Source organism: Capricornis sumatraensis, chromosome 10 (genome assembly GCF_032405125.1).
Source record: "Capricornis sumatraensis isolate serow.1 chromosome 10, serow.2, whole genome shotgun sequence".
NCBI lineage: Eukaryota > Metazoa > Chordata > Mammalia > Artiodactyla > Bovidae > Capricornis > Capricornis sumatraensis.
Window position 1 is genome coordinate 50,973,185 of NC_091078.1, and position 12,510 is coordinate 50,985,694.

General features: G+C 43.1%; 1 protein-coding gene across 1 annotated transcript in view; it reads right to left on the reverse strand.

The window, feature by feature from the left end:
- Nucleotides 1-12,510, reverse strand: part of GADL1 (glutamate decarboxylase like 1) — a 149,630-nt gene that overhangs the window by 115,045 nt on the left and 22,075 nt on the right. Inside the window, exons 8-10 of the mRNA XM_068982668.1 lie at nt 11,718-11,834; nt 6,782-6,846; nt 6,405-6,486 (exon numbers count right to left, since the gene is read on the reverse strand). Of these exons, the coding sequence (XP_068838769.1) occupies nt 6,405-6,486; nt 6,782-6,846; nt 11,718-11,834 (264 nt within the window). The remainder of the gene's footprint in view (nt 1-6,404; nt 6,487-6,781; nt 6,847-11,717; nt 11,835-12,510) is intronic.

The window sequence follows — 12,510 nt, forward strand, 5'->3', positions numbered from 1 at the left end:
AACTCCATGAAGCAAAATCAGAGCTGAAGAAGAGATCCACACAAAGGCAGACATTTTTTCCTAGTTTCTCTGATAAATCACCTCCTCTCCCTTTTATCTTTTCTTGTACAATTTTTTTTAATGGCATATAATAGCAGTCCTTTGACATATCAAAGATCATTCAGAATAGAAACTGAAACCAGTCTGAGAGAGAGCACATTTCTCAGGCGTCGTTACCGAGTGAGAAATCCCTGCCTTCCTTGGGAACCACGTGGGGAGGTGGTGTTTGTCTCCTTTTTGGTTTTTTTCTCCCTTCGTAGCAGTGCTGGGCCCACAGCATACCTTCAATGAGTGTGTGTGCTCAGCCGCTCAGTCATGTCCAACTCTTTGCGACTCCATGGACCGTAGCCCGCCAGGGTCCTCTGTCCATGGAATTTCCCCAGCAAGAATACTGGAGTGGGTTGCCATTCCCTTCTCCAGGGGGTATTCCCGACTCAGGGATCAAACCCATGTCTCCTGCGTCTCCTGCATGGGCAGGCGGTTCTTTACCACTGTACCACCTGGGAAGCCAATGAGTGTGTGTTCTGAGTGGATTTCCTACCCCTCTTCTCTCTGCTATTTCTCTTTCTAAAGAAAAACTAGGGTTATCCTGCACTTCTTACAGACTGGAGATGAAAGGAAAAGAACTGGAAGCCTACCTCCAAGGCCTCACATCTAAAGCCTAGGAAACCCAGCACTGCAGGTCAATATTTCCAGCTAAAGATCCCTGAGAAGGAGGTGCAGTACATCACTGCGTAACATGAGAAGGAAAATGGTTGTGTGTCTGTAAGTATGGGTGTACAAATGTCTTGTCTATCAGTTCAACAAAGCTAAAACCTCTTGCGATGTCAAAGGGTAACACACAGACGCACATGCCTGCTAATACTCTGCTAGGGAAAAAGCAAGCTATTTTTTAGAAGGAAAATTAGGAAACAAAGTATAAGAAAACATCATGAAAGATGATCACAACTCTTTGACTTCTAGGAATCTATTCATAGGGGGAAATGGAGAATATACAAAAATTTAGCCTCAAAGGGAGCAGTCATATCTATATTAGCTTCAAATCAAAACAATCTAGTTGGTCAGTGGTAAGGAGGTAGTCAGGTTAATTATCAAATATCAAAATGATAGAACACTGTGCAGCTATGCAAAATGTACAGAATGCAGACTGACATGGAGAAATAGTCACAGTTTTGTGAAAGAGAACAGGTATGCTAAAATCAAAATATGTTTTTATATTAGGTAAATACTTGTGTATATTTAAATATGTGTGCATGCTAAATCACTTAGAGTTGTGTCTGACTCTCTGAGACCCTATGGCCTGTAGCCCACCAGGCTCCTCTGTCCATGGGATTCTCCAGGCAAGAATACTGGAGTGGGTTGCCCTACCCTCCTCCAGGGGATTTTCCTGACCCAGGGATCAAGCTGTGTCTCTTACATCTCAGGCTTTGGCAGGAGGGTTCTTTACCACTAGTGCTACCTGGGAAGACCCACATTTAAATATATCAATATGCATAACAAACTATGCATCTTCAGATATTTGTAAAGGGCATCTTTTTCTTCATCCTTCTCCCTATCTGAATTTTCTGACTCTGGTCTATGATAAATATGAATTACTTCTGAAATAAACATAGAAACAGACATTTTAAAAATCCTTATTATCTACATAGTTTTTTTTAAGAAAAAAATGTCCCTTTAACCATCTATAGCTGCTAGGTTAAATAGGAAGTCCTTGTGAATTGGTACTGGATAGCAATGATAAGTTGAAACAGATAGGAATAATTCATAGTCAAAAAGTCATCTGATTATCATGTTTCATATCTTCATATAACTGTCAGATTTTTTACACTAAAATGTTCTTCCAATAAACCTAAAAATCAAAAAGCCAGTACCAAGATTTTTCTCCATCTATGCATCTGATTCTCAGAATATGCCTTTTATTTTAGATCAAAGAGTCAAAAATTGTCTTTGATTCAAAACACCCATGTAGATCCGGCATTTATATCTAAAGTCAACCTATTTATAATCACAGATTTTTTGAAATCCCTGATTTTCTTTTTATCGCTATCATGCAGAGTGCTACTGATAGTACAACTTGGATAGTAACAGCTCTGCTTTGTTTCGCGGGCAGTCTCCTCTACGGATACAGGAAATTAAAAATGCAAACACTACCAGCCAGTCAATCAGGAAACCAGCACTGTGAATGTTACAGCTCTGAGGGTACAAATTAGGGAATCAATTTTTCCCTTAACAGAAGTATGTTCACTAAGTAATTTGTTGTTTTCTTTAACTGGAATTACCCCCTTCCATTAACTGGAGAAGTAAGTCCAAATTAAAATCGCTGTTTGTCAATTACCTGCTAGAGGTCCACTCAAGCCTTGGGTTGGGTGGTGCTGGTTTAGTCGCTAGGTTGTGTCCGACTCTTTGCAACCCCATGCCGGACTCCTCTGTCCATGGGATTCTCCAGGCAAGAATAATGGAGTGGGTTGCCATTTCCTTCTCCAGGGAATCTTCCCAACCCAGAGGTGGAACCCTGGTCTCCTACATTGCAGGCAGATTGTTTACCAACTGAGCTACAAGGGAAGTCCCTTGGTTGGGACCAAGGCAATAAAGCTCATCAGCTGTCATTATCATCACCATTATCTCAAACCGCTCAGAAGGCATAATTTGGGGTAGGGGAGAGGTTGGAAACTCCTACTGTTGAGATGAAGGCAGACATTAGTGAGGATTTTAAATGTGCTGACTTATTCTCTTTTTTTTCAGTGAATTTTAATTTTTTCCTCGTTCTGGGAGGACTTGCTCAGCACGCAGGGTACAGTAGTGAGTATACTGACCTGGTCCCTCCCTGCATACAGCTTACATCCTAGGGGAGGGAATGTTCAGGCGTGAGAAATCATAATCACAAATGTGACAGCACTTCAGAGGAAGGGAATGGGCTCTGAGAGGGAGTAAGGGAGAGGTGACACCGGTGAGTCAGGGAGCCTTCTCTAAGGAAGCAGCGCTTCAGCTACGCTCCTCCTGATACGCTTCTCTCGAGTCTCTTATCACCCTTTGCTGGTCTTCCTATTGTCTCCCTGGCCGCTCCAGCTCAAATTTCTCTCACTGCGGGTTCCTCTTCTTCTATTTCAAACTCAGATTCTGAAGTTTTTCACGTCTAAGATCTCCCTCTTCTTCTCACTCCAAAGCTCCCCCTAAGGCAAGCCCTTCCACTCTGATCTCAAGCATCACCTACATTCAGCAAGCCCTAATCTGGTTTTCCAGTCCAGAACTCTTTTCCAAGTTTTGAATCCGTGTGTCAGCTGCTTACATGACACCTTCATTTGCATCCCTCACCGGCATCTCAAATGTAGCATAGCCCGTGCTAAAGCTAAGACATTTCCCTCTAGCATCTTCTTTTCCTTCAGCCACTTCTGTCTCCTTACATGGAACCATTCACCTAGCAGCTGCATCACTCGTCGGGAGTCAACCATGGCACCTGCTTCCTCCTCGTGTCCCATATATAACTGGGAGTTCAGCCTGGTCTAGTTGGTAGCTGAAATACATCTCGAATTTTATCACATTTTCCCATCTACCCTACCATCAGCTCTTGTTTGGGTACTGCAAGCCTTTTCTCTTCTTGTATCTATTCTGTTCCCTTCCAAATTGCTGTCTTAAATGGAAATCTTTCCTGATTACTCCTTGTTTTTAAAATTCTTATACTGTTCTAAACATTGAATCTAAAATTGTTCAAATGGCTTCTAAGACCTTGCATGATCCATCCACTGCCTAATCATTTGGTCTCATCTCATGCCAATCTTAGCATTATTCATTGTTCAATGAACCTCTTTCAGGTTTTAAAATTAAGGAGCAAAAGAAAAAAAAAGGACCCTCATTTCTTAAAGACTTTGCACACACTGTTCCTTCCCTCTGGAACTTCTCAGGTCTGCTTTATAGCATGAGTAACATACTGCTTTCTGTCTCAGATACCAGGGCATTCAGCTTCAAGTAATAGATTACCTGGTGGAAGAAGTTTTATTATTAATAACAGCAATAAGGATACTTACTTGTACCTCATATCACAAAAACTCTGGAAGTGAGCACTTCCAAAGTGAATACAATGTCATCCAAGACCAAGACTTTCCCCTTTTCTGTTCTGCTCTTCTGTGCTTGTCACTTTTTAATTTAGGGTCATCACCTCCTGGCTACAAAGTGGCTGTCAGAGCTCCCTACATCACGGTCTGACACAACACTGTTTCTGCCTTCATGGTAGAAAAGGGGAAAGAAGGCTCTGCTCTTGTGTATACCAACTCACTCAGAAACCAAAACATTTGTTTCACATTTTCCCCTCATCATATCTGTGTCATAGGGTGACTCTTAGCTGTCAGGGGGCGCTGGTTAGAGGAGCATCAGGAGACAGAAGGGAGGTCATGATGGCTGGCGAATACGTAATTAACTATGTCTGACACAGCCTTCAGAGCACTTATCAAATCAGTAATCAAACAATTCAACAGGCAGGCACACTTTGTTCACTGTCTCCTCTGTGAGATCTTATACCCTTTGACTATGGGGAACACATCTGTTTCTAAGCCCAGCAGCACTGCTGTGCCTGATCAATGTAGGAAGCAGCTGGCGTTGGGAGAACACATGAAAGTACGGGTGAACATCAGAGGCAGAAACCAGGTACAAAAGGGGGAGAAAACTCCCAGCACAGAACTTAAGCTGATGGTCGTCTCTCATACCTCACGGTTCAACTCTGCATTCCAGTTGATTTGAAAACAGTCTTTCATCAAAAAAGGGCAGCTTTGGAAAGTGCTGCTCTGCACCATGAACGCAATTTTCCTAACCTCTTAATCCCTGCCATGTGAGTAGACATGGGGACTATGATTTGCATTGAGATCCAGAAATGAATTCTTCACCAAAAAAATTTTAACCACTGTTATAGAGTTAGATGATCCAGAAAATTTTAAGTTGCCTCAAGGACATGAATGTAAATCAATTCTTGGATAAATCACTCCAAATATCATTCAACAAGAAAAATTTATGAAAGCTAGAAAGTTATTTAAAAGAAGAGTCATAAAATTTGGGGTTAAAATTTTCTACTCCTGAGAGCATCACACTAACAGATAGAGAAGTTATCCAGATGACTGGATGAGGGGGAAAGCAGATGTGAAATGCCTGGCACTTGAAGGATGCTCGGCATAGTATTTTTGTTCTTATATCTGGACCACAGGAAAGCCTGATTTACTCCGAATTCTTTCATGTCCTATATATGTAATTGTAGGCAAGTTGAATACATTCTTTGGTTCATAAATAGTATAGTGATCTTAAACCACCTTCCAGTTATAACATGCAGTCACTCTACTATTTAAAAACTTAAGGTAATAGAAATTAAATGGCATTGAACACAGTCCAGAGTAGCGAATCTAATAAAACATGAAGGAATAGATTCATATTCCCAAGATGCAGAATCTGTTCGTAGTTTCTGATGAGAATTCTCTCTGGTCATCTCAAAACACAAAGGGCGCTCACTGACATGCAAATACCGCAAAATATTTTCTTTAAGAAAGTTGTGACACAGACAAGATGAGATTTCAGATTTTAAATATGGTTGTTGTTTGAAATAAAATTCCTTAAGAAGAGAAAATGACTTTAGCGTTGGCACAGGGAGTCCCCTAAGGAAAAGATGTAAACAGATGGCTGAGAAAGATCACCCACACACTGCGCGCAGATCTTGAGGAGGCATTTCTAAGGATGAGGCGGCACTTCCCAGCCTGGGCCACAGCCCACGAGGATCCTTATTTAACCCACAGAAAGCAAAGGGTTTTCACCTCAAACCAAGAGGAACCTCAGCCTGCTTGCCTCACAGTGATCCAGACCAGTCTCCAGCACTCCCCAGTGTTCCAACAGAAGCTAAGTGCCAGTCGCTTGAGACAGGCAGTCCTCTAGTAAATCAGGGTTTGAGATCAGCCCTGAACCAATGTCTTCCCATAAAAACGGGCTGTCAACCCCCAGCTAAGCATATTAGGCATTCAATTTAATGTGTGGCACACATCTGCTCTCCTTTCTCAGGGAGGAGAAGTTTCAAGATAACTTAAATCCTGGACTTAATCAAAGGGGAAAAAATTTGGCAATGTTTAAAACTGAGCTTTAAAATACAACCCCAAAGAGAGCGAGGGAGACCATTTAGCTATAACTAATGAGATTATATAACACCTAAATCAAACACAGGTTACCTGAGCTGAAGTACTCCATCTTTTTTCTGGGCCCATTCATCTTTCCACTTGATGCCATCAACACTTAACAAAGACTGTCATCTACCTCTGGCCCCAGGCACAAAACACAAGCAAAAATGCGAATCTGGTAATCCACCCCCCTCCAAGCCCAGAGGTCACAAGAGGAAAACTCACAGATTTGTCTTTGACGAGGAAAGCGCAGCACTGAATCCCAGCCATCAACATCTTGTGTGGGTTCCACGCCACAGAGTCAGCTCTGTTACGTTAAACAGAGGAAAAGCAGGGTAAGGAGGGGAGACTCAGCTTCCTCTGGTGGGAAGAATGCTATGACCCCCTGCAGGTGCTTTCAGTATTCACGTCCAAGTCAGCGCTCCAGAGGCCTCCTGGTGTGAGTGGTTTGGGGAGTTTGTTGTTTGGAGATTTTTTTTTTTTTTTTAAGCAAAAAATTGCTTAGTTTGGGGCCTATTATCAAAATGTCACCTAAGTGGGCAAAGTCCAGAGAGATCCCCTTGCCTGAAGAAAAGGCACCAGGCCTGGGAAACCACGCTTACCTGTGGATACCCTGCAGGAGCCTGCGGTGCTTCCTGGACATCAAGGCTGAGCCACCCCAAGAAGCCTGTTGAGACAGTGATACAACCCAAACCACGTTATTTCAGTGTTATTTGTTCACCAGCCAGTTGTCATTTGATACTGTAAGTCAGTTTCAACCAATATGGAGTCTAGGAATTTTAAAAAAATTATTTACTTTTAATTGAAGGACAATTGGTTTCTACCATACCTCAACATGGATCAGCCATAGGTAAACATATGTTCCCTCCCTCTTGAGCCTGCCGCCCCCCTCCCACCCCATCTCACCCCTCTAGGTTGTCACAGAGCCCTGGTTTGAGTTCCCAATGGACTCTGGGAAATTTTGATCACCAGCTCTGCTCAGGTGATCTGAACCTCATTGCAACAGAAGTGTCTCCATTGACACTTAGGAGTTAAATCCCCACATTATAAAGAGACTGGTAAGTAACTTGTTGAGCTGCCTGTGGACAAAAGACACAGTGCTCACGCTCTAAAATCTTAGAATCTAAAGTACACAATACTCCTTCAATGTTGACAACTCCAACAAAAGTTAAGAAAGAGCCCAATACCATATGGAAAGAAATGGCAAGACTGGGTGCACCATGGGTATGGAGGAGGAAGGAAACGAGAGGTCTCCACGTTCTCAGAGCATCACAGAAGCCGAGCTCACTGGTGGACAGCAAAGAGTGGCCGCAAGAGCAGCCTTCCCATTTAGGGCTGGCCAGGGGCAGGAGAGCGAGTCACTAGGCTGCACCCTTAAGAAGGGGCTCACTTGCAGAGTTGGGCTCTTACATGGCCCTGGGAGTGAATGTCCCATTAAGTTTCCAAGTACCAAACTGACGTTCTTACTGCTCACACTGATTCTTCCTCCCTCCCCTCCAGGCTTATTGACTCTGGGATTTCCTTTCCTCTGCTTATTCTCAGCTCTCCTCTCCTTTGCTTAAAACAGTTATCTGCCCAATGAACCCTAAGGAACCTCGACTGCCTCACGTTCCAGCCCTCCTTCCCAGGACTAGACTCTCCAATCACCCCAGAAGTTCCCAAAGGTTTGTGGGCCAAAACTGGTGCACAGGCACGTCCTCAAGATTCCCAGATAAGGGACCGATGATCAGGATTGTCAGTCAAGCCTCCTTGTCCCTGCCCTTGTCTCCCACCGTCATGCATGACGGACCATGTGTGACCAAGGCTGAGCTGTGGAGGCAACTGCCCTCAGCCTCTGGGAAAACTTGATCTGAACCTGCTAATTGAGCCTTCCCAGGCCTGCGTTTTAAGAACTTGACCCTCTCAAACATGAAAATCACTTACATTTTAGGTTCTTTTACTTCTCGTACACACCCTAAGCTCTAAGTTGCCTGCTTTTCTCAATTCTCATATCCTTCAACTTCTTGAGAACCTACCAGTGGCAACTAGGGGAAGGGTTAATCAGGAAGACTCAGACACACCCAGTACTCTCACCCTTTCTGCCCAACTCACACAGCTGCTCTCCCTGCTGCCCCCTGCACTGCCCTCTGCCTCTTCTTCCTCCTCAGGAAGTAGACAATGTTCTGCTCATCTTAGGGAGCTGGACTGCAGTTTTAAAATCCCAGGAGCTCTTTCAAGGCATCAGTTCACTGGTTTACAGGGTGGTTAGGCATGGTTGGGGCCTTCCCTGGTGGCTCAGACAGTAAAGAATCCACTTGCAGTGTGGGAGACCTGAGTTTGATCCCTGGGTTGGGAAGATGCCCTGGAGGAGGGCACAGCAACCCACTTCAGTATTCTTGCCTGGAGAATCCCCATGGACGGAGGAATTTGACAGGCTACAGTCCATAGTGTCTCAAAGAGTTGGACATGGCTGAGCAACTAAGCACAGCATAGTACTGGCTGGGTTAGAAACAGGTCAGCCACAAATGAATTCCTCAAAAGAACTAAGGAGAAACACAACACCCCAATGCCAGTGTCCTCCTTATACTGGCTTCCCTCTGTAACTTCGTCATTCCAAAGCTTGCCACATCAAACCAATGGATGTCACTATGGACCTCTGAGTTAGATGCCACAGGGACTGTTTGCCTATGTTTTTCTCTTTAAGTAACTAGTTAATAATCTTAAATTGTAGGGCTAATCTTGAGAGGGAAGTGGAGGCAGGGTGGAATGGAAAGACAGCAGCTCCTAAAGCCCCCGATTTTAAGTGTAGTCTTTGCCACCTTCTCTAGGACGAGGACTTGGGATGGAAGTGTGGTGGGGAGCGTGAGGATTTGCAGCAGCCGCAGCCTCTGCTTCAGAGAAGAGTTGGATTAGCCCTGAAATCCTGGTTTCAGGCAGAGGCTGCAATAACCCCGGCTCTCACAGCCAAAACTTTCAACACGACTAAGGTTTTTCTTCTTCAGTTGTTTAAAAATGCATTGTGATTAACCAAATTTCAGATACTGTCAGATGTAAGGGAACTATTTTTTTGCGGACTGCTGAGAAAGTAAAAAATATAACATCCACATACCAATTAGGTATATTAAAGATGTAAACAAAATATGTGTATCTTTGAAATAATAAGATACAGTGTACATGCTGGTCAAGTTGGTTTTAAGGAAAATGCAGAATAAGCAATCCTGATTTCATTTTTAAAAATAAACCCAAGTAAATACCAGTTTTTAATATTTTAAAGGCTCTTTAAAATACCGTCTAGAAAACTTCAAACAGGCCAAAGTTATCACTGTAATGTTATTAATTTTTTATCTTTCAAATTAATAAACTTGGTATAGAAAGTTTCTTCAAGAAAAGCTACATGTTCCTGCATAGATTTTTTTCAATGGGACTTCCCTGGGAGTCCAGTGGTTAAGAATTCAGAGGACTTGGGTTCAATCTCTGGTCTGGGAAGGTCCCACGTGTGTGGAGCAGCTGAGCCTGCATGCCGCAGCTATTGAGCCCATGTGCCTGCCGGCCGTGCTCTGCAACAGGAGAAGCCTGCACACAGCACTAAAGAGGAGCCCCAGCTGCAGCAACTAGAGAAAGCCTGTGGGTAGCAACGAAGACCCAGCACGGCCAAAAATAAATAACATTTTTAAAAATGTTCATTAACAGAATGACGTCTGTAATATTAGAGGGTGAGTGAGTATTGTCTCAGTGTTAGAGCCAATTTCTTTAATAAGTCACACAAAAAGTTGTCAAATTTAATCTAATACTACATACATGCAAACAGAGCAATTTTCGTGGTTCAAATATTCCCTTATAAAAGGGTTTTCTTAAAAAATTCTACCTCTGATTTTTAAAAAATCTAGAGAGGTTTTCATTCACATCTTATCAATCACAATTCTCTCTAAGCTCCATAAATCTCTTAACATCACTCCCAATTTGGAAACTGCTGTAGTTACTCTGTTTTACAAAAACCATATAATCCATATTTGATGTTTCTTTCATGAGAGTAGAATGTTCAAGTATAACTGCTCATATATTTGATTTTGCCCCTATTTCCACAGTCACAAAAGTACTCACTTCATATTATCTTTCAGCACATAATGTATTATTATACTTCTAAGTCTATAAAAACCAATAACATATAAGTTGAAATGTGAACAGATACAAATCCTACAATCTCATTTAAAGAAGTCACAAATAATTTACCTGACATATTGCTATTTGCATACTAATCAAGCCTATAACTCTAGTGAGCTTCATATGACTATTGCTGCTTTTACCAAATATTAGTATATATTCAATGAAAGCTTTGAATTGCTAAAAAATTCTTTTGATATTATATCATAGAAACCTTACTTTCAATCATCCAAACTATAGAATTAGGTGTAGGGGTATGCCCCCAAACAAATGTTCAGTGAGTCAAAAATATTGTCCTTTTTTTATCTGATAAGGAAGGTAGGAACCACTCACTCACTGGAGGAAAGTTCCCTGAAGTCTCATCTTCGGGTTCAATGGTTCTTTCTACCAGGTTGAATCAAACTAATTAACTGCTGGTGTCATCTACACACAAAGTCAGAAAGCTCAACAAGCTTTCTTAACCAGCTGAACTCAGCTTTTTACCCCTGACTAAGTAGACCTTTAAGTTACTTTTAATCAAGGAAAACAACATTATGAGCAACCCCTGGACCTACACAAAAAGGCCAACCCTGTGAGTTAGAAAATTAGAAGGAATGTATGTTATCCCAACCACTCTCCAATAGCTATCTGTGATAGATCCAGATAAAAGCTGTTTTAGTTACGGCATGCAGTGCAGCTATGCAGCTTTTGGCGTTTCCCAGCTGGCTGGAATCCCAGAACATTAGAGCTAGAAGATCCTTTACTGACCACATCAGGCACTCATTTCCCTCTTTACAAATGAAACCAAAACCCAGCGAGCTGGGGTCACAATGAAGAGGAGGCAGGTTTGAATCCTAAATCAGCCTCTTGACTCCACAGTGCAGAAGGGGTCCCCCATACTGTGCTGTCTTAATGACAGTAGATCCAAGGAAATTACCTAGGAGACAAGAGGAATAAAAGGAAACCTGGAAAACTAAGATGAAATCCCCATCGAGTCTTGGGTAGCTTCTTCCTTATTGCCTAGCAGGATATGACATGTTTATCTCCCCTAATCAGAAATATTCCTGCTTGCGCTCAGCCGTGTCTGACTCTTCACATCCCTATGGACTGCAGCCCACCAGGCTTCTCTCTCCGTGGAATTTTTCAGGCAAGAGTACTGGGGTGGGCTGCCATTTCCCTTCTCCAGGGGATCTTACTGACCCAGGGATCAGGAGGACACACATCTCTCTTGTCTCCTGCACTGGCAGGTGGATTCTTTACCCCTGAGCCACCTAGGAAGTCCCAATTAGAAATATATGTACATTTAGATACAAATAGCTGGAGAGCTCACGTCTAGCTCCTAAGAGTATGAAAAACTTCCCACCAAAGCTGCAGAAAGGCTGCACAGTTTAACAGATGGGCGCACATGGGTGAACTTACGTCTACGTGGAGCCAGAGGCCGTGCCTCTCGCAGATGTCCGCTATCTCATCCAGAGGATCGAAGGCCCCCAGCACCGTGGTACCAGACGTGGCACACACAAGGAACGGAGCTGCGCCCTGCGAGAAGCACCCACATGTCAGAGTTCAAGAACTGTCATCATCACCACAGAATCCGCGGCACAGTAGGTCGGTTAACACAGGGGTTATACATCTGGACATTTATCTGGTTTCTTTGGAGACAAACATTCATTCAGTGAGTGTGTTTACATTTTTCCATCACATGGCCTCAGCCTGATATGATGAGTCACTTCAGTTGTGTCTGACTCTTTGCAACCCTAGGACCCACAGCCGGCCAGGCTCCTCTGTCCATGGGATTCTCCAGGCAAGAATACTGGAGTGGGCTGCCATACAAATAGCTTAAGAAAATAGAAAATGCCATGATAATAGGCTCCTTTGTCCCAACTCCACATGCCTCCTTCTTCTCTCTACACTCATTTTCTTTCTTAAGTCTTCTCTAGCTTTCCCAGATAGAAACTGAATAAGCTAGCAACTAAGACTTGGTACTGCCAAGTAAATAAATAAATTTAAAAAAGAAAGTGAATAACCTCAACTGCCATGGCAAAATGGCTTGCTCTGTGATTCCTAACTCCTTCTCAGGGAGACCCCCTTAGCACCTCCAAAACAAGAAGGAACAGGCCTGGGAGACAGACCACAGCCTCCCAGGCCTGTCTGCTTGTCACCTGGGGAAGGAAGTGTAGCTACAAGGCAAGGGCTGTGCTGGGAACAAGCCTGG